General features: G+C 37.2%; 1 protein-coding gene across 8 annotated transcripts in view; it reads left to right on the plus strand.

Moving 5' to 3' along the window:
* Stacl (SH3 and cysteine-rich domain-containing protein) overlaps positions 1 to 20,540 on the plus strand; it is a 788,683-nt gene that overhangs the window by 554,872 nt on the left and 213,271 nt on the right. For all 8 annotated transcript variants that reach the window (XM_071586629.1, XM_071586632.1, XM_071586633.1 and 5 more), the window contains exon 9: positions 2,977 to 3,088. In XM_071586629.1, the coding sequence (XP_071442730.1) occupies positions 2,977 to 3,088 (112 nt within the window). The remainder of the gene's footprint in view (positions 1 to 2,976; positions 3,089 to 20,540) is intronic.

Raw genomic sequence — 20,540 nt, forward strand, 5'->3', positions numbered from 1 at the left:
TTGTTTACAATGTTTAAAAAAATTGAGAACGCCGCCAGTTGTGAAGTGAGGGCAGTGATTAAATTCCTCAATGCAAGAAACGTTCGCCCATGTGATATTCATCGCCAATTAAAGGAGGTGTATGGAGACAATGTAATGGACGAGTCGTCTGTTCGGCGGTGGTGTCGCAACTTCAACATGGGGAGGGGGAACACACACGACGATGAGCGTTCGGGGAGACCGTCTGTCATTACAGACCAACTGGTGAGCTCAGTTGACGAATTCGTGAGGAACGATCGGCGCGTCACAATTGATGACATCTGTGAGCATTTTCCCAATGTTTCTCGAACAATTGTTCATGAAATTGTTAAACACCATCTGCATTATGCAAAAATTTGTGCAAGATGGGTCCCTCGCGTATCTCAATGAGCTGGCGGCGAAGGACTATGCAGCAGGAATACAGAAACTTGTCACACGTTATGACAAATGCCTTAATTTGCTTGGAGATTATGTTGAGAAGTAGTTTAAAGTATCCTCTTTCAAATAAAATTTTTTATGTTTGTTAATATTTACTTTTGTGTCTTTATTTCACGAACGGGTACTACTTTCCGGATGACTCTCGTAATAATGCATCTAATTCAATTTTTTGGCAATTTTCTTATATTGAGTAGATTAGTAAGTAAGGTTTCTGATCTATGCATGAATATCCTTTTCAGTATTGAGCCTGGATTCTTTTTCAGACAAGATGTTCATAATGGTTAGCTGCTCTTTCAATCGCTCTTGTGAAGCTCCGTTCCCATTTTTAGTTTACAAAGAGAATTTGATAGCATCCCTTAGTAAATGAAAACCTTTTATGTTTAATATATGAATTGGCCATTTAACAATATATTATTTCCAGACTAGCGATGCTATAGAAAATGATAGGTCATTCTTGAGGGTCACTGTACATGTCAATATTACACTCTGATTCACTTACGTCATTCTTATTTCCCTGTTCTTTAGCTCTTCGAATTTCATTTCAGACAGATCTGACACATTACAAAAAATAAATAAAATCTTATTAATGAATTTACACGGGTAATCAGTTTGGTATCGTAGTTATCATTTTCCATATTTTTGATAAAATAACCAGTGCATTTGAATTTTCCGTTTACATTTGATAGAAATCTACTCAAAAATATATTTCATCTACCGCACATGACTTCCAAATGACAATTCCAATGACAATTCCAAATGACAATTCCAATAGTGACTTCCAAATGACAATTTGAGGTCTAAAAATGTTATTTTTGAACATTGTGTTTTATATATTATATGCAAAGAAGCAAGATGTTGCATTAATTAACTTTGTGTTTAACTCTGTTGTTGTAGCATTAACTCATTATTTTCCTTTGTCCAAATTGGTACTCATAGCTCAATTCCTTGTGAACTTCTACTAAACAAACTTCAGGAGAGAAACTAAGAAAACGCGTAAGTATATACGATATTTGCTAGCAAACTTTCCCCTTGAAAGCGAACGTAAAAATTACAAACGTTTAAGTTGGGCCGTAAAGTCGAAACAAATTAAAAGCATCTCTATTTAGAATGTAGGCACGATTTACATTCTTAAATTGCCCTCTTCAACAATTGCTGGTACCTCTGCGCTCAAAAAATTGTTAAATTCATCATGTTCCTTAGAGGCCTCTACAACAATTCTTTTCTTATTTACCTCCACAAGACCAATATTTCCCATTGTTTTTCCGAGCACGATGGTGTACATCTAAAAATGAAATTCCTAAGTGCTAGTTTTGTATTCCATAAATTAAGCTATGTAAGCGTGGTAAGCAATAAACATATTTATTTTATTATTAAGGAATTAATAATAGAATACAATTTACTAAAAGAGTAACGATATCTATGCGGGAAAAGTAAGACATAGGAATCGATCAACATTGCATCTTTACCACAATGCCAATTTCAACAGTCTGTTTGTTATATAACGGGTTGTATTGAAATAAATTTTTCAAAACAATTAAATGTACAAAGACTTAATAGCCAAGTAGGGAATCGCTATCCATAGGCACTACTGGGATAGTATAACGTTTGGAGGGAAAACTTACGTTGCTGAGTGGTTATACTTGTGTCTCACACAGCAGAAAATATTTACATCTCCCAGGAGGCATTGAAAATCTATGTTCACAGCTATGTATATAATTACCAAAACTATCACGTGAATGGTACACACTTAACTTTACGTCCCTAGTTGCAATACCCTAAGAATACCTGGCGAGGAACATTATCTCATCCAAGAAATAAGTTTTACTTCTTCACGATACATGAGATATCAGAAATCGAAAAATATTTGGGAATAACTGATCATCAATTTTAATAAATCTACAAGCAGATTTGTCTGAATTAATTTAGTCATAAAAGACCCAATTAATATCATCCCAATTATGTCAAATGATTGCATATGCATATGATTGATATGTAGGTGTAAAGCCCTTTTCTGTGCCTAGCGATAAGAATGATATTCAATATAAAATGTTTTACTTATAATTTGCTTTTCATCCCTGTAATATTACTCAATTCACATATCTTCGTAAGAACAAGCCATAAATAATAAATATAATGTTTTTGGCTATTTTCCATAATTGGTAAAATACAAATATAGGTTTCGTACCCTCACTTATATGGAATCTAGGTCAATTAATGGTCTATTACCGATAACTTCATTCTTGAATATTTTGACAATATACAATATTTATGAACAGTTGTTACGCCTTACTATTTAAATACATGACCAATGTTCTAGGGCTTTCTTCAAAATTTTAAATTGACCGAAAATCATGAAATAAGTTACTAACTTTATTTACCTAAATACCGCATCTCATTAAGTTCATCGTTTCTTTTTGATAAAGTATTAGATATATTTCCCAGTGTAGTTCAGCCAGAAAAGTAATATTTAGGACATTCATTCAAACAAAGCCTAATAGTTGATACCTCATTATATTTCAGGAGCTTGGAAGCCAGCCTATTCAACAAGGCGAATGAATTACAGGAAGACATCAGCTTGAAGAGATTTGATCTTCGCGTTGCTCAAATACATCTGGCAGCTGTGCGGGCGCAGGTAAGTTTGAACTCTTTTACTTTCTAGGGTAACTCTATTGTACCCCCTGAATATGATGCTCAAACGGTGGTTGCCCCGTCACAGTGATGCTGTAGGCAACCACAGATCTCGCCTGTTTGTCAGCGATCCGCACATCATATGTTACCCGTCGATGCCTATATTCACGGCGAAATAAAATAATGGAATTGTGAAAGCGTGAAGGGCTCGTCATTCTCGGGGCGACTCTTACCGAAATAACCGTATTAACTGGTTTGGAAATATCACTATTTTTGAGCTACCACTCACCCCAATTCTGATCTATAAATTTTCCAGGTACTTCGAAGATAATTTTTTGGAATAGCGAAAATATTTAACAGAATATTAATGAATGTGGGTTTGATTTCGTTTACAAGTTATGTAAAAACTTGACAAAACAGAAGAAAAAAATCATTATGAGCTTTGGAGAGCAAAAATCAACAAAGAAATATTATTGAGCATCATCAAAAAAATTATGAAAGAGAAAATTATGGGTAGAGAGACACCATCGAGCCGGTAGGTTGAAAGCGCTTTTGTAACTGCTTTCGTTGCGTCAGTCATTTCCGGACTACGTTGAATTAGGGATGATAAATATTAAAGATCACATCAGGGAGGCTATATTTCCGAGATTGCCGGTGTCGGTGGTTAGTTGAGCACCAAGTTAAATGGATATTTTTGATGAAAAATATACTGAAAATTATGAGACCTATAATGCAAGTAAAACCCTTTAACGGGATGAATTTCTCATCAAATTGAAGGTGTTTCACACCATATATTACTTGTTTTAAGCTAGTTTCACGACATATGACGTAGTTAAGGAAGGTCTTGTTGTGAGTGACTCATTTGTTAGAGGCAAAATATGTCCTGGAATAACTAGAGAGAATGAGGCCGCTTCTTGCACGTTGCAGTATGGTCGAGAGCAGTTAGCGAGATTGACTGAAAACCATCAGTATGTTATCGAATTAAAATGTGATTTGCGATAGCAAGGAAGTGGAGATAAACAAATATAGGAAGCTGTAGGCCATGTCTACTTAAACAGGTCATCATTATGGACCGCAGAATGCAGGTGCAAAAGAATTTTTTAAAGAATTTATATCGTTGCAATTAGTCAATTGTCCTGGTAACAGTCTGGTCAACGGCCACTCTCACAATTCAAATACATGTATACACAAGAAGAACAGATACGATACAAAATGCTCTTATATACAATGGCACTTTTAGAACACTAACCGTACCTCTGCCATCACACAAGGGCTAGCACACCATACCTACAACCGATATTTCTCTTCGAAGGTTCTGGATGAAACTACGCCCGAGAAAGAAACGGCCTGCAATGGCAGGCAATTTATCGGGCGAAGAATTCATTCTTAATAAGCCTTCTGCTAAACAATACAAAAAAATATGGAAATATTTGTGATCGGTATTTTTTTATAATACTTTCAGATGGATGGGTGGATAATATGAGGATCTATTTAGAAAGCAAAAAACCTCCAGTAGAGTGAGTCAACAAAAATATAGAAAAGTTTAAGCTAGCAGAAAGTATTATACAAGTAGAGAAAATCATGCATAAATGCAGATAAACAAACGTACTGCACAAGCAATATATGTTATTTAAAGTTAAGCATTATGGGAGGTTTTCCAGGAAGTAATTGTTCACATGGCCTATATCCTCAACATAATAATCGCTGACTTAACAGATTCCAAAATGAGAATTATATACGAGTTAGAAATATGCACAGTAATGAGTCAAAGCTATAACAACATCGTATTTTTTAAGTTATTAGTTATTAGAAAATTGTCCAAATCTTCAACATCACTAATCTCTTTTAATATTTTTCCTGAAGAAAATGGAGCATGATTAATGAAAAATTTTTACAAGTCACTGAAGTATAAATAACAATTCATCTTTTCATCCAATTTTATTCAAGCTAGTTGAACTGAATAAAATTTAGCGGAAAGATACATTGTCATTTTTACTTCAGTGAGAATGGATTTCCACAAAGTTAAGCCTGAAAACATCGAATATAAAACTTGCAAGGTTTGTCCTGCAACATTGTCTGGAGTTGGATTTATAAATAATTTTATGGGACACCTATTCTCTTTCAAGCCAATTCAGAGTAAAAGTATATACAACCAACTTTTACACATTTAAAAAGTGTAATTCTATAGGCTCAATTTAAATTTGATGTAAAATCATTTTGAATAATCTATACTGTAGAAATTTGGTTATCGTCATTGTCAATCTGTACTTATCAACATATTGAATGTTAGCATGTGTAGGAGAAAAGTGAGAGTAACTGTGAAAAATCATTAATCGTAACTTCCTTTTTTTATTAATATTGGTCCTCTTTAGGTTAAGGCAGGTTTTGTATGGACACTACCAAACTTTACGGGGACATTTTCTTGCCTCTTCTCTAACAAAACGCAACCCAGCATCCAACACTGCAATAAACCCTTCTTAAATTCTGCATACTTCCTTCCTTTCTTCATTCCGTCCAATAACTCAATCCATGCTCCTCCATCGTTTGCCTAACGGTATCTAACAAACTTCTATCATAGTTTTCAGCTTCCCACTGCCAATCAAAATTCTCTGCATCAATCTTCCTTGCTTCCTTTAGATTTTTCCCAACAATCCGCTCTACACCTCTGCTGTACCAAATACTTCATCGCTTTTTTTCCTTGCAGTTCACTTCAACTTCTCCAATCCTTCTTCAAAACCACATTTTGAAAACATATAATATACGCCCATCATCCTGCTTAGCGACCATGTTTCCGCGCAGTACATAATTATGATCCATATCAAAGTTTTAACGAGCCTGTTCTTAACATCCTTACTCAAAGTTCCTGTCATCAATTTTTTCCTCTTTGTGTAAGTTTCTTTGCCTAACGCAGTTCTTCTAATTATTTACCTACTACTTTGACAATTTTGGTCCAAAACTCTTCCCAGGTACCTAATTGGCCCACCTGCTCTAGTTTTTGCCCTCCTATTTTCACATCCAGCTTATCTTTTCTCTTTCTGGAAAACCGCATAAACTTTGTTTTATTGCCACTTATCTCATATCTATCGCATTGGATTGTCAATGAACTTTGCAATTCTTTTGAGCCCTTGGCTGACTGACAAACCAAAGCTTGATCATCAGTAAGCCTTAATGATTTTATGAATTTTCCGCCAAATTTCACTCCTATCGCCAGTTAAACAATTTCCTCCACATATACGTTGAAAAGCACCAGTGATAATGGACAATCCAGTCTGCTCCTCTCTCTAACACTGCCCATCCGGGCTCTCTATCCGTTACTCGCACTTGAGGTATCTGAGACGCACAGGTTGCAGGCAAGTCGCCTATACCTCCAAACCACTCCTATTTTCTGCAATACATTCATTAATTACACCCAATTCGCTCTATCAAACGCTTTTTTGAAGTCTACTAAACAGGTGAATACGTCCTTATTGTATTCTTTATTCCTCTCTATTAGCGATCTCATTACTGCAATGGCATCGCACTTGCCTCTCCCCTTCCTGAACACAAACTGATCATCTTTTAACTAATCATTTGCCCTACTCTCCATCTTTTTGTTGATGATCCTGAGAACCACTTTAACTGTGAGCGAAATCAAAATTATTGTTCTGTAGTCCTCATATGATGTAGGCTTAATTTTGACCGATTAGGAACTAAGGTATATCTCACAAAATTTATTTATCGCCAAATTTATTTCTCATGATTGCTACAAATTAGTCCATAAAGACTTTTCCTCCCAAATTTCCCTAAACCTTTAAGTAGTTTAACTAGAACTTTGCCTACCCCCTCGGCCTCAATGGATTTCTATTCCCTTAATACCCTTTCCATCTCGGCATCGAGTAAGCCTGGACCTGAGATTTCCTCATCTACGTCATACTCTCTTTCCATGAATAAACTTGCAGGCCTAATGCCATTACCCGACAGTGTCTCTATATATTTCTTTTGTCCACTTTTGGATATTTTCTAGTAAAAATATTATTTTTTAACTTATCTTCCATTGTTTGCAAAGAGTTTCTCTTATTACTTCCTTACAGGGTTTTTGTCTTCCTGTAAAACGCAACAATGTCCACCGTGTTTATTTTGCTCCATTTTTTCCGTCTCATATTATTTTTTAGCACTTGACACTTCCTTCTGTCTATCTTTATGTTTATATTTGCACATTTTTCTAATAATCTGTCCGTTATTCATATTTTTCTTATCTTTTTTATTTTCGGCACCAATAGTTTTTTTACGGCTTTTAATATCCCTTTCTGATATAATCCCCTTTTTCATCTATTTTACCCATCTCCTTGTCCTGACTTATCACTTTTCCTAAATACTGCTCATACACCTGCCTAATCAATTCATTTAACGGTTCTACATTCCATTTTATAAACCGCCATTTTCCGCCCCTGCCTTATCTTTTTGAAACAGACTACACTTCATAACAACTAAATTGTGGTCAGAGTCCGTATCTGCTCCCAGGAAGCTGTGCGAATCGATCGCATTGTTCCTGGATCTGTGCCTAACCAGAATATAATCTAACTGATACATTTCTGAGTCACCTGGCATTATCTATGTATACCAAAACCTTTTGTGGTTTCTTAACCAAATGTTTGTGATGACTAACCCCTGTCTCTTGCAGAACGTGATAGCTTTCTTCCCGAGATCATCCCTTTGTCCTAAACCGAAGTACCCTCCCCGCTTCACAATCCCGTAATATTATTTATTATTTTTATAACTTATTTTTATTTCACGAACTTATTAGTTATTATAATAAGGTAATCTTAATTTGTCTGAAGTTCCTTTTATTCTTAAAGTTACGACGAATAAGCTCATAGCTTTGTATTTGACTTTAAATTTTTATCTAGCGCAAAATATACGTTTATAAGTGTCTCGTCCTAAGTAACACATCTATCCATGATCTAACAAAATGGCTACAGTAATTATTGCAAATTCGAATATTTTGTACGAAAGATATTGGTTCTACGTGTCTAATTTCCTTCGAACATAACTTTACTAATATAGAAGATGTAAATGAGAGAGGTTCGATACGTGAAAACCTACTTGAAAATATTTTTCTTCTTTTTCACAATAAAATAAGAAATATTAAAAATAACAGTTATAAATAAAAGAATACTTGACATAAGTTTTTAGCTATTTTTTCAATTTAAAATTGATATATTTGCTACATAATTAGAGATTTTTTAAAACAAAGTGGTGGGATAAAGAGCAGATAAAAAGGAGTTTTAATTAATATTTTTGGGATTAATGATTATGAATACCATATTTAATCAGTAGAAAAGAATTTGCATCTTAAGATTAAGGAAAAGAACGTTAAATAATTTTGGGGGAAATGCTAAAATTGATTGACTGAGAGTTTAAAGATCCAGGTTAAAGTGAGAGAAAACCCGGGGACTATGAAGAAAAGTTAAAGATTTTATCGTAGCTGACTTGTTTCTGGCCTTGAAATTCTTATTTGAAAACTCCTTAGCCTTAATAAATTTTGCAGCATATTTGAACTACCGCAGAGGTGAATGCGAGTTACTATCCTTTATGAAAAGAAACAAAACCCGCTACCTTCCTTGGCATGCACAGATGAACAGAGAAAACCCTTTTTTGTCATTTTTCATGCACGCCATTTTCCAGATGACCTGCAGCAATGCGGCAATAACGAAGATTCAGGCAGTCTCTCAGACTATTTTGGTTACAGAATATAAGCTTCGACTAAGAATCGATCCTGTATTTTATTTTGGAAAGTAATAATCAGGACTTTACCATGGTTTAATTTTATTTATTTCGGTTTTTTTACATACCTTGAATTTCATAGTTTTATGATGCTGCTTCTTACTCTCAGGGATCAATTATTAACTCGGAGTTTTCACTCTCATTGATGAAGAGCAAGTAATTAAGGTCCCGATTTCTTTTCTGTAGAGAGGTCAAAATTTGCTTTCATTTAAAGCATTTTCACTTTTTATCCATCAGACTTTCGAATACATTCTCAGAAATAATAAGAACTAACAACATCTCTACCCAAAGCGGCGAAGTATTTTCTTGATTCTCTCAAGGTCATGGCAATGACATATACTCTGATCTGGACAAAATGAAGTTGATTGCTTGACCTGTTTGGAGAAACTGAGTAGATTTTTAAAGATGTCAAAGGGGCATTTAGAACGTTTTCATCATATTTAATGGAGAGTTACTTCCAGTTTTTAATGGCAGAACTATCCTCAATTAAAAGCCAAGTCCTTACAATGCCAACGATGCTTTAATTTTATTTTCTTCCAACAAACAGATGAGGAATTTGCATGTAAAAGAGCCCATTGATACGCACTAAATTAATCAAACGCGAAATCGATTGGTTCTTCAGATATTTGCAGACAAAGCGTATTTAAAATAAGGTTTAGGTACCCTTAAATTTTTGTCAGGGCTTTTAAAGATAAGTTTTATTTTTTAGTTGAATAAGAAAATTTTGAGAGGTTTAAGCTTCGGGTTTTTTTCTAATCCTTCGAACCAAAACTCCGGCTGTATTCAATGGGATAATTTATCAAAATCATGGCTATGGCAAAAAGAAAAGATCGGAGCTCTAAAGATCAAAACCATGGTTCAGTGAAATTTTTACAATTACATTGTTACTGCATCATAGATTAAGAATTACTAGCGTTAAAAAAGTAATTTTATGCATTACTTTCAGAATATCATAATATTTCAATTAAGCGATGATATTAGTGAAATTTCTAAGAATCACTTGTTAAAGAAGCTACTTATATAATGTACTAACGTGGTGTAAATACATTTTATTTACGTAATGTTGACCATATAAGCCCTGAATCAAATGCCCTGGTGTTGATGGACATTTTCGTTTTTTAGAAACAACTTCTATTATAGTGTCACTACATTAGAAGCATCGCAAATTTGGCTCATCAAATACAGACTTTCGATCGGTAGGTAAATCCTCTACTCACCCGGGTATCTTTCCTCTCGGAAAAAAAGTAGCGGTTGGGTGAGAACTAACGGAAAAGTACAGGGAGATTTACAAGTGTTAATTATCTCCGCTCCATGGTGCGTAATATCCAGGGATGCCTCATAGACTGAGGTGAGTGCATGTTTGAGAAACTATTTTTTGATGGCGGTTCCTTATTTTTAAAATTTTTAAACATTAAAAAATAGCTGATGATTAGTAATTGTGTTTTAGAAGCCGATTCTAATTCTTTTCGTATTAGTGTTATATCTATCGGGGTGAAATCCTTTACAGAGTGAAATTACCTTCTTTAAAAAGCGTAATAATAAGCAAAGGACCTAAGGTTCAGGAAAACTTATAACAAACACCAATGTGAGAGAAAGGTCAGTTTCCATCCGTGGAATCTAGTGTGGAACCCGACCATCCAGTCCACGTGCCATCAAAGCTCTCTTCAGTCGAAGACTCAACAAGTCAGGAAGATAATTGATCCTCTCAATCAGAGAGGCTCTTTCAATGAGGCTCCATTCCAGGATGGTCTTCCGTATTCACGTCACGCCATCCCTTCCCAACGCACTCTCCGTCCCGTCCACGACCGGGAACACACCGTGGAAGAGGTCCCAGGTTTTATGGCCATGTGACATGGGACATAAAAGTGGATTCCTGCGATTTGATCCCGCTGAATATTTGTGTATGCACGACCCGAAGCTCTCTCCCTGACCCAGTCCTCTCTCCTTTATACCCTCCCTCCACCTTAAATTCTTGCTCAACCATTTTCCTTCTCCCCGCGATCACCCATGACCTCTTATTTGGCGATCGTTATACCTCATAACCCTAGAGGCAATATTGCTTGCATGGCACGCTCCAAAAAATCGCTGACAAGGGCGAAATCATTTCGATCCAGTTTGTTTTTCCATTTTATTTCATCAAATTTTTTTCCGACACAACTCCTTCTGACTCTGATTCGATATAGTTATCATACGAGTTATAGTTATAACTCGTATATCGTGGAAATAAAATAAAAAACGTGTTTATTTAAGTTTTAATGAATAACATTTATTTTTTAACAATTGAAACCTATAAGTAATTTCAGCAAAAAAAGCGTACGTTTATTTATTTAAAACAGTTTTATAATCGAGTAATTTAGATTATTTGTATTTAGTTTTAATCTTAATTTTCCTTATTGTTTCATATTATTTTATATCATTTTCATGATTTCATCAAGTCTCAGACGCACAATTGTGCATGTTTTAACGGGCTATCAAATGATATTATCGACCTTCGACGGTCCATTACTAACCTCCCCTGGCTACTTTGTCAAATCCTCCTACACTCTATTTCTCTCTCTTTCTGCTCAGTATTCCTCCTCTCCCAAAATAGTGGGTGTAGTATGCATCCGGGCGAGTGGGTGCACTACAGAGAGAGCACTCCAATGGCTATCCCTCTTCTTATTTATAAAAAAAAGGAAGGAGTACCCACGCCTGCTCCTCGCGTCGTCCCCGCCCTCCCCTTTTCCCTCCCGCCGTGGTCAAGGGAGCGTCCGCGGGCTTCCCTCACCCCATCCCTTGCCTCTTCCCTCGCCCCTTTCTTGCCCGCCCACCCGCTCTCAATATCCATCTCCCCATTGTGACAGCGCGAGGCAAAGAGAAGGCGGCGGAGGCTGCGACCGGGGAATGGTGGGGAGTTTAATGAAGGGACGTATGCCGTGACCTGTGACCTATAAGAGCGCGTTTCTATCTCATCCATCGGATCCAATTTTTCCGCAGAGCGGCGACTCCCGTTACACCACTCCTCCACCACCTACACTCCCCCCTCTACATTCTCACATGCTCCACTTTCCTCCGCTCTTCCTGCATCCGCACCGCTTCCTCTCTCCGCTTTCCTATCGCTTCAATTTAATATTATCTTGGTCAGATTTATTTCCTTCTCTTCCCTGAGTATACTTAATCACATTAACTTTCCGAACCATTATTGCCTGCAACCATCATCTCAAAATCCAGCAAGCACTTCACAGGAATTCACTCAAAAACAAATATTCACCTTTTCCGGTACCTTTAAGTTCAATTTTTTTCTTACTTGAAATATATCATAAGCATGTCACCTCTTTAATATTTTTTTACTTTTACTTCTGCAAATAAATCCATTGAGACTCCTATGTCGACCAAGTACTATTCAGCTATTTTGACGCCGGGTATCGTGCATGGATAACAATAAATTATTACGTGCTTAGGTATCAGAAGCTATTTCATAAAAGTACATTTTCAGTACCATCCGTCGTCACATAAATCTTCTGATGACCACGGTTGTGCCGTCGAAACGTCAAAACTACATATGTGAGTGTCCTTTCTTTGTGTTTCTATATTTTAAAAATATGCATCTGTATTTTTATATATTTGTGCGTTCCCTTTCGAAGATATATATATATATATATATATATATATATATATATATATATATATATATATATATATATATATATATATATATATACACATATATATATATATATATATATATATATATATATATATATACACATATATATATATATAGTTTTTTTCACGTATTATTTTTTATTTCACTTGTATGTTAGCCAACATTGTTTTTAGGCTTAAATATTGAATTAATCTTTTGTTAAGCGATTACGTTCTTTTGGTGCGGTAGTAACTTTATTGTATTTCAAATCCTTTCCAAATTCTCAAAATTGTTCTTGAAAATCAATTGTTTGTTTTCTATTGACTGCTTCACTTAGCCTAGCAATCAGCCGTCACCTTTGAAATTTCGCATGACAAAATCCATAGAAAGTTGCACTTTTATAATCTTTAACAAACTGGTTTTTGGCCATTTTGAATAAATAAAAGGAATTATTTAGTATGTGTAATATTTCAGTATAACAGAAGCTGTTATTTATCCAGGTTGTTCTTTAGAACTTTTGAGTAGTAGCGGGAAAATAATTGAATGCCCTAAGTAAGCATAATTATCGCTCTTTGGTATGAAAATATTTAATTTTCTGGTTTGCGTGATGTTCTATAGTTAGGCAAAGGGCATCTTTAGGGTACTTGATAGACATCATATAAATTAATGTGAAACTTATACTAATTAAAAGAGAAGTAAAACTAAGAAGATGTAATTGTTTAATTTAAAAGAAGTCATCAGAACCTTGTTACAGTCTTCACAGTGTTTATGAGTTTTTATTTACCTTTTCCATGGAAATTCTGTAATCTAAGCAGTCGGAAGCTGTTTGTAAAAAAAAGAAGGAGCGCACTCTTCGTGATAAACTTCTCTTAAACTGTGTGGCATTACATAATATTTATTCTATTTAACTTATTTCTAAGGTTTTATTTTCATTACCGCCATTATCTCAATTATTTATCAGTGAGCAGCCTTTAAAAATCGTTTCTAAACTTTTGTCATGTTGTGAATGTACGCATGTAAATTTGAATGGCAGTAAGTATAGCTAGAATAGATTTAATTGTATGGAATAAATGGATTGATTTAGAACAAATTATTGGTTCATCCATATCCAGAATGAAGGCATAGATGCATTGTATTAATATCCATATGGTTCGTTACGATGATCCTTCCGGTAAGACCTGACGTCGAACTGTGAATCCATCCCTTCTTGCGATGATTAACCAGCAATATAGTATTTTTAAAAGGTGGAGATTAGGATAAGGCAAGAATAGTAAGACCTCTCTTTCAGTTGATTCAGGAGCATTGAATATCATTGTCTGCAATACTAAATGCGATTTTGATCAATTAGGGTTCGTGCTTAATAATAGTCCAATTTTTAGCTTTTAAAGATATGATTTATTAATTTTAACATACTCTCTTAATTGAAATAATTCTTATAGTGTTTCATGAATAATATTTTAATTGAACGATGCGCCACAATTTATTGTTAAAATAGTCCCAATGTAGTTTTCGGAGAATGTTATAGACAACTGAAGTAATTATTGGCACTACTATAGTGCGAAAAAGATGGTCATGGTAATTATTATCTAAGGGAGCTAATGAAACATGAAGAGAAATATCCTGTCAGTATTGCTCCATCTCAACGTGAAGCGTCGTAGAGTTCTCGGTGTAATTTCGTATCCAAGAAAAATCCGAAAGTGTTCCAATTGGCAAGTTTATGGACAAGACAACCAACTTTGGATCAAAGTCTAATTTAAATGCTTACCAACGCCTGAATTTAAACGTAGGACCTCTGTATTTTAAGCCATTTCATGACACATCCAATAGTCACGTGCCAATAAGTAAAATAGAGTTATTTTATAGGTTAACAGTATATTTGGCTTGGCATTAAGGAAGGTGTATCACCTCTCACGCTGAAGGTCGTAGTTCGAGATAGTATCGAAGGATTCTCTTCTGAAAAAAGTTTTCAACTTCTGGTAGATTAAGGGGGAGTTAATGAACTACCCGCTAACACGTCTTCGTTGAAGAATTTATCGTAGAAAATGTTTCTATATACTCGGCATTCCATTCAAAATTTCCTAATATTGCCGTACACACACACACACACACACACACACACACACACACATATATATATATATATATATATATATATATATATATATATATATATATATATATTTTTTTTAAGGTTATCTACCGGTTAAGGTAGGTTTTTCGATGGACACAACTACCAAACAAATATTTTGTGACTACTAACAAAACACAACCCTAAATTCTACTCTACACCAGGTCCCTCTTCATCTCTGAGTACTTTCTTCCTCCCTTCATCCCGTCAAACATCCCTATCCTGTTCCTTCCCTTTCCTCTTTTGCCCAACATTCTACCCTCTATCACAGTCTTCAACATCCCACTGCCGGTCAACACCCCCTTCATCCACTTTTCCTACCTCCATAGGATTGCTCCCAACAAACCCCTCTCTTCGCCCACCATACCAAGTACTTCCTCATTTGTTTTCTTCTCTGTCCATTTCACCTTCTCCATTCTTCTCCACACCCACATTTCAAAAGCCTCCAGTCTACGTCTATCCTCCTGCTTCAATGACCACGTTTCCGCGCCGTACATAGCTACGCTCCATATCAAAGTTTTTACGAGTCTTTTCTTAACATCCTTACTCAAAGTCCCCGTCATCAACTCCCTCCTCCTCGTGAAAGCCTCTTTGCCTAGCGCAATTCTTCTCCTTACGTCCCTACTACTTTGACCGTGTTGGTCCAAAACACTACCGAGATACGTAAACTGTTCTACCTGCTCTAGTTTTTGCCCTCCTATTTTAATGTTAAGCTTGCCCTTTTTCTTTCTAGAAAATCGCATAACCTTTGTTTTATTAATGTTGATTCTCATCCCATACCTGTCGCACTGAATTTCCAATTCACTCAGCAATGCTTGCAGCCCCTTGGCTGACTGACAAACTAAAGCTTGGTCATCAGCAAACCTAACTGATTTTACGAATTCCCCGCCCACTTTCATTCCTACCTCTAGTTCTTCCCATGCCTCTTTGATCATTTCCTCTGCATACAGGTTGAACAGCAACGGTGATAATGGGCAACCCTGCCTTACACCCCTTCCTAACACTGCCCATCCTGACTCCCCGTTTCCCACCCGCACCTGAGCAGTCTGAGACATGTACAGGTTGCGGATTAGCCTCCTTTCCCTCCAATCTATTCCTATTTTCTGCAATATACTCATTAGTTTTTCCCAATTCACTCTATCAAACGCTTTTTCAAAATCTACGAAACAGGCAAATACCTCCTGGTTGTGTTCTATATTCCTCTCGATTAATAACCTCATTACTGCAATGGCATCACGCGTACCTCTCCCCTTCCTAAACCCAAACTGATCATCCCCTAAGTAATCATTTGCCCTACTCTCTATCCGTTTGTTTATGATCCTGAGAACAACTTTAGCTGCGTGGGATATCAAACTAATTGTCCTATAGTCCTCACATGACGTGGCCTTTACCTTTTTCGGAATCGGAACTAAAACTGCTCTCACAAAGTCTTCCGGCCAGATTCCCTCCTCATAAATGCTACGGATCAGCCCATATAGCCTCTTCCTCCCACATTTTCCTAAGCATTTTAAAAGTTCCACGGGAATGTTATCTACCCCCATGGCCTTATTTAGTTTAATCTCCCTTAATGCCCTTTTTATCTCATTGTCTAGTATGCCTGGACCTAAGCTGTCTTCCTCTACGTCATTTTCTTTTTCAATGTCTAACTGTGTTGGTCTGAGTTCTTTACTATACAGTTCTTCTATATACTCCTTCCATCTCTCTTGGATCTTTCCTGCGTCAACTATTACCTTACCCGCCTTATCTCTAACTATTAGCATAGCTCTTCCTTTCTTACTTCCCGATAACGATTTAACTTTGCTGTACAGCGCACCGATTTTGCCCTTCCTCTGGAGACTTTCCATATCCTCGCACTGCGTCTTCCACCATGCGTCTTTTGCCTTATTTGTTGCCCGCCTCAATTTATTGTTCAATTCTTTGTACTTCATTTTGCCTAATTCTGTATTTATATTCTTCCATTTTCGCCGCTCATCCATCTTTGTAATCATCTCATCCGTGATCCATGGTTTCCTAGTCCTTTTAGCGTTAACGGTTCCAATAGTGTCTTTTGCGGCTTTAGACAACCCTTTTTTGATCATTTCCCATTCTTCTTCGATAGTAATAAGCCCTTTACCATCCTCCATTATTTTCTCTACCGCCTGTTTGTATTCCTTCCTTTTCAACCCATTTAATGCTTCTACATTCCATTTTCTAACTCGCCGCCCCTGCCTTATCTTTTTGAAACGTACGCTACATTTCATAACAACTAAATTGTGGTCTGAGTCCGCATCCGCTCCCGGAAAGCTGTGGGAATTTATCACACTATTCCTAAACCTGTGTCTAACCAGGATATAATCTAGCTGATATCTTCCTGTGTCACCTGGCATTTTCCATGTATACCTGCGTCTTTTGTGGTGTCTAAACCAAGTGTTGGTGATGACTAACTCCTGTCTCCTGCAGAACTCAACTGCTTTCTCCCCGCGGTCATTCCTCGTGCCTAAACCGTAGTCGCCCACCTCATCACCATCTCTTCCTTCGCCTACCGTCGCATTCATATCCCCCATCACTATCAAATGTTTCCCTGCTGGAACACACGCGATCATGTCCTCTAACTGATCGTATATCTTATCGACCTCTTCTTCCTTATGGTTGCTCGGTGGCATGTATACCTGAATAATAACTAAGTTCGTCGGTTCTGCTTTTATCTCCACTAGTAGTATTCTATCCGTTACCTGCTCTATGTTGACTACGCTTCTTCCTACCTCTTCATTTAATACTATGGCAACCCTCGTTGGCTCTCGTCCCCACCGCTGTATATTATTCTATACTTATCACTCCAGTAATCCCCGCTATCTTTCCATCTCACCTCGCATAGACCTAAAATATCTATATTTCCCCTTTCCATCTCTCGCTTAACATTCTCCAATTTCCCTGTCCTCATCATTGTCCTAACATTCCACGTTCCTATTCTAACTAATTTTGTGTTCTTCTCCTGCGTCTTCTGTCCTGCTGCTGCTGGTTTTCCCTTGCAAGGGTTTCGTGGGATGACGACCGCGGAAGCCTTGCCTCCGCCGCTGCCGGGCACGACACACGGCCGATTGGGCCGAGCCCCGTGGTTGCCAGGACTCAAATTATCTCTATTGTCCATCATATTTTTCTAGGGAATGATAATTGAGGTGGTTTCCCGTTGCCTTCCTCAATAGTGTTTTTAACGTGACACCATCACTTACTGGCCGCCCCACTGGGGTCAGACGCCATTGCAGCCGCCTCACTGAGGAACAGACGCTGCGTGGACTACCTTTCGTCTGGCTCCTAACCTTCGACCTATCTGGCATGGGTGACCCTACCAGGAGCAATAATTATTACTCCCGCCAGCACAGCTCTAGGGGTCATCGGAACGCACAAGCCCTTCCACCACGTCAAGGTTGTAGTCCGGGGAGGGATATATATATATATATATGTGTGTGTATATATATATGTATATATATATATGTATATATATATATACACAATGTATATATATATATACACAATGTATATTATATACATATATTTTAGTGCGTAAAAACCAAAGAGAAGAGAAATAAGTAATCATCTTTCAAGGCCACCAGTGTGTATTAATCCCTCCATGTCTCACCATCCTCCTGGAAGTCAGCGATTCCTTTCCCATCTCATCTTGTTCGGTGAATATTTAGATTGTCACGGAATACGGATTGCTCTCACCTTCCTCCCTCCCCTGTGTCACCGTTTACGCCACTTCCAGGGCAACATATATTCATCGACTCTTCTTGTCTACCAACCCCGGAACATGGACCACAACCCCGAAAAAAGGCGATCCATTTTATGGACGATACGGTGGCGGAATTCTCGCCTACCTTTTTCTTCCTGGGGCCATCAATTCTTCTCTCTCCCACCCATTTCCCCCCATCCTTACTCCCCGGAGTTTTCTCTCAGTTTTCACACTCGTCCTTTATCTCCTGATTCACTCGCGTTAGTTTATCACTAATTCGACGCTTTCTCGGTTGTGAGACACCGGTAAATTCATCTATTAACTCTGGACCTCTCCCCTCACTCCCTTGAGGTTTTACAAATTAGTGCTCATCGATTGTGATCGCATGGTAGCCTGAGTTCACGGGGCTTAAATTGGTAATTTAGAGAGTACGTTGGCTTATTTCCTAGAGCTAGCTCGTGGATTTTCCAACGGTATTCCAGTTCTCTTACGGGGATCGATTAAAATTATGGATTTTCCACTGAATTGCATTAATAATTATTTACCTTTTTGATAAGTTTCGTTTCGTTGGTCAACGCAGCTGATTGGCGGACCTTATTGATTCTCCTTAATTACTCTCTTTCCTATTAACCTCCATAAATGTACAAACTGGTTCACTATTCCCTCCTACCACTACCTATTTTACACGTGTAAACAGCGTATTAACACGACGTCATTGATGCTCAAAGATGACAGCATTGGTAGCTGTAAAACGTAACCGACTGGCGAATTAGATTGCCAAATTAATAAGTGGTTCATAAACCCTAGAACCATTTTACAACTTTACAAAGGGCACTATCAATTTCCTACATTATCTGATTTAATTCTCAAATTTCCTTGATTCTCCTCATGCAAGGAGAAATGTCCTTATATTTCAATCCTTCTGTCTGGGCAAAAACGTCTTCTCAAGTCGAAAATCACCAGGGTTTCTCTATTTTGCTGGGTATATGCTACGCGTACGCTAGGACAGTGCTCATTTCTGTATTACCAATTTTCAACATGGATTGATAATTTGAATGTTATAATTTATAAATTTCTTGTTTGAATACAGGAGCCTGTTATTCCAATTTTTTCTTTTACCAAAGAAAACATTTTTTCCATTCAAAATTGACCACATCTACTGCGTTCCTTCTACCTTTGTTCCTAACCATTTGACATGTCGTCTTCTCCAATGGCATCTGTATGGCATAACACCGCATTTTTTGCAAGACATATAGGCATATATGTGTGCTGGTGACGAGTGTTTTTGTATATGAGCTAACACATTTCAAGTAAGTTGTTAACTAACAGTCGTGCATGTAAAGCAGGTAACTTACCCCCCACTCTTCACACACCCTAGCGGCTCTTTGCGGACTATTCTGTAGATTTAGATCCCTTTCCTTTTCCTGCACTCATCGCTGTTGAGTTCCAGAATGGTTCAAAGGACTAAAACTTACTTGATGTTCTCAACAAATGGTTTTTTCGATTTGTTCCACTGGTGATTTATTCATTACGGAATGTTATAGTAAGCATTAATATAATGCTAACATCTCTACTATTTTTTGAAATAAGTAACTAATTTCCTTGGAATTTTCAAAAAGTATATTCCTGAAACTAGCGAATGACAATGAGATTACTCCGTTTCATAAAGTACTTGTCATTTTCTTCCCTTTTTTCCATACACTAAGTATGGCTTAGTACGGTAATTCTCTCTATGTTGTTCAATAATTGATTCCTTCTTGATGTATCGTTTGGCCCAGATATGTCGTAACTATAAAACCCTTCGTAGCAATATGCTTGTGATTGCTAGCATCAAAAACGATAAGGACAAGTTTACTTCAAAGTGCAGGTCGATTTGCGCGGGAGAGAGGATATGAGCAGAGTTGTCAGCCGGACGTCCTGTGAGATAAGCTCGCGAACGGCGTCCATCTCCGGCCGGTGGCTGGAGAAAGGACGGCGCCCGCTATTTTAGTCGTCTTTCAACAATTCTCGGAAAGCAATTGGACCACTAAAAATAGCCTAGGTATGCGATAATCATCCACACATTGAAGCTTCTAAATATTTGGCACTTTTCTTTGAATGGCGAAGTTCTCGTTTTTGGACTGGCAGCGCACAAATTAAAACGGACATGGTGCCTTCATTTCTTATAACACTGAAGTATGGGATTGGAAACTATGCGATATTGGCCGGTAGAAGGTCATGTTCATGCTCTT

The sequence above is a fragment of the Hetaerina americana genome, unplaced genomic scaffold (assembly GCF_022747635.1).
Source record: "Hetaerina americana unplaced genomic scaffold, ioHetAmer1.1.p SCAF_24, whole genome shotgun sequence".
Classification (NCBI taxonomy): domain Eukaryota; kingdom Metazoa; phylum Arthropoda; class Insecta; order Odonata; family Calopterygidae; genus Hetaerina; species Hetaerina americana.